General features: G+C 80.5%; 1 protein-coding gene across 1 annotated transcript in view; it reads left to right on the top strand.

The window, feature by feature from the left end:
* The first annotated feature begins 56 nt into the window (after window positions 1-56).
* Window positions 57-266, top strand: part of PIGL (phosphatidylinositol glycan anchor biosynthesis class L) — a 66,876-nt gene continuing 66,666 nt past the window's right edge. Inside the window, exon 1 of the mRNA XM_014953088.1 lies at window positions 57-188. Within this exon, the coding sequence (XP_014808574.1) occupies window positions 116-188 (73 nt within the window). The 5' untranslated portion in view covers window positions 57-115. The remainder of the gene's footprint in view (window positions 189-266) is intronic.

Below are 266 nucleotides of genomic sequence, written 5' to 3'. Positions count from 1 at the left end.
GCGCCGTTACGCGGCCGCGGGGGCTCGCGCCGCCCTGAGGGAGAGGGCGGGGGGGGCGGCGGGAGCGGGCGGCGTCCGCGCGCTGCTGGTGACGGCGCACCCTGATGACGAAGCGATGTTCTTCGCCCCCACGGTGTTGGGCCTGGGCAGGGATGGCGCCCGCCCCGCCGTGCTGTGCTGCTCCCCAGGTGAGGGGGGGACGCGCCGGGAACGGCGGGGGGGACCCGTCCCCCCCCACCAGCTGCCGCCGCCCCTCGCGGCCCGGC

Source organism: Calidris pugnax, unplaced genomic scaffold, assembly GCF_001431845.1.
Source record: "Calidris pugnax isolate Ruff unplaced genomic scaffold, ASM143184v1 scaffold133, whole genome shotgun sequence".
Lineage (NCBI taxonomy): Eukaryota > Metazoa > Chordata > Aves > Charadriiformes > Scolopacidae > Calidris > Calidris pugnax.
The sequence above is the reverse complement of the archived record's forward strand: the minus strand, read 5'-3'. Positions and strand labels throughout refer to the sequence as shown.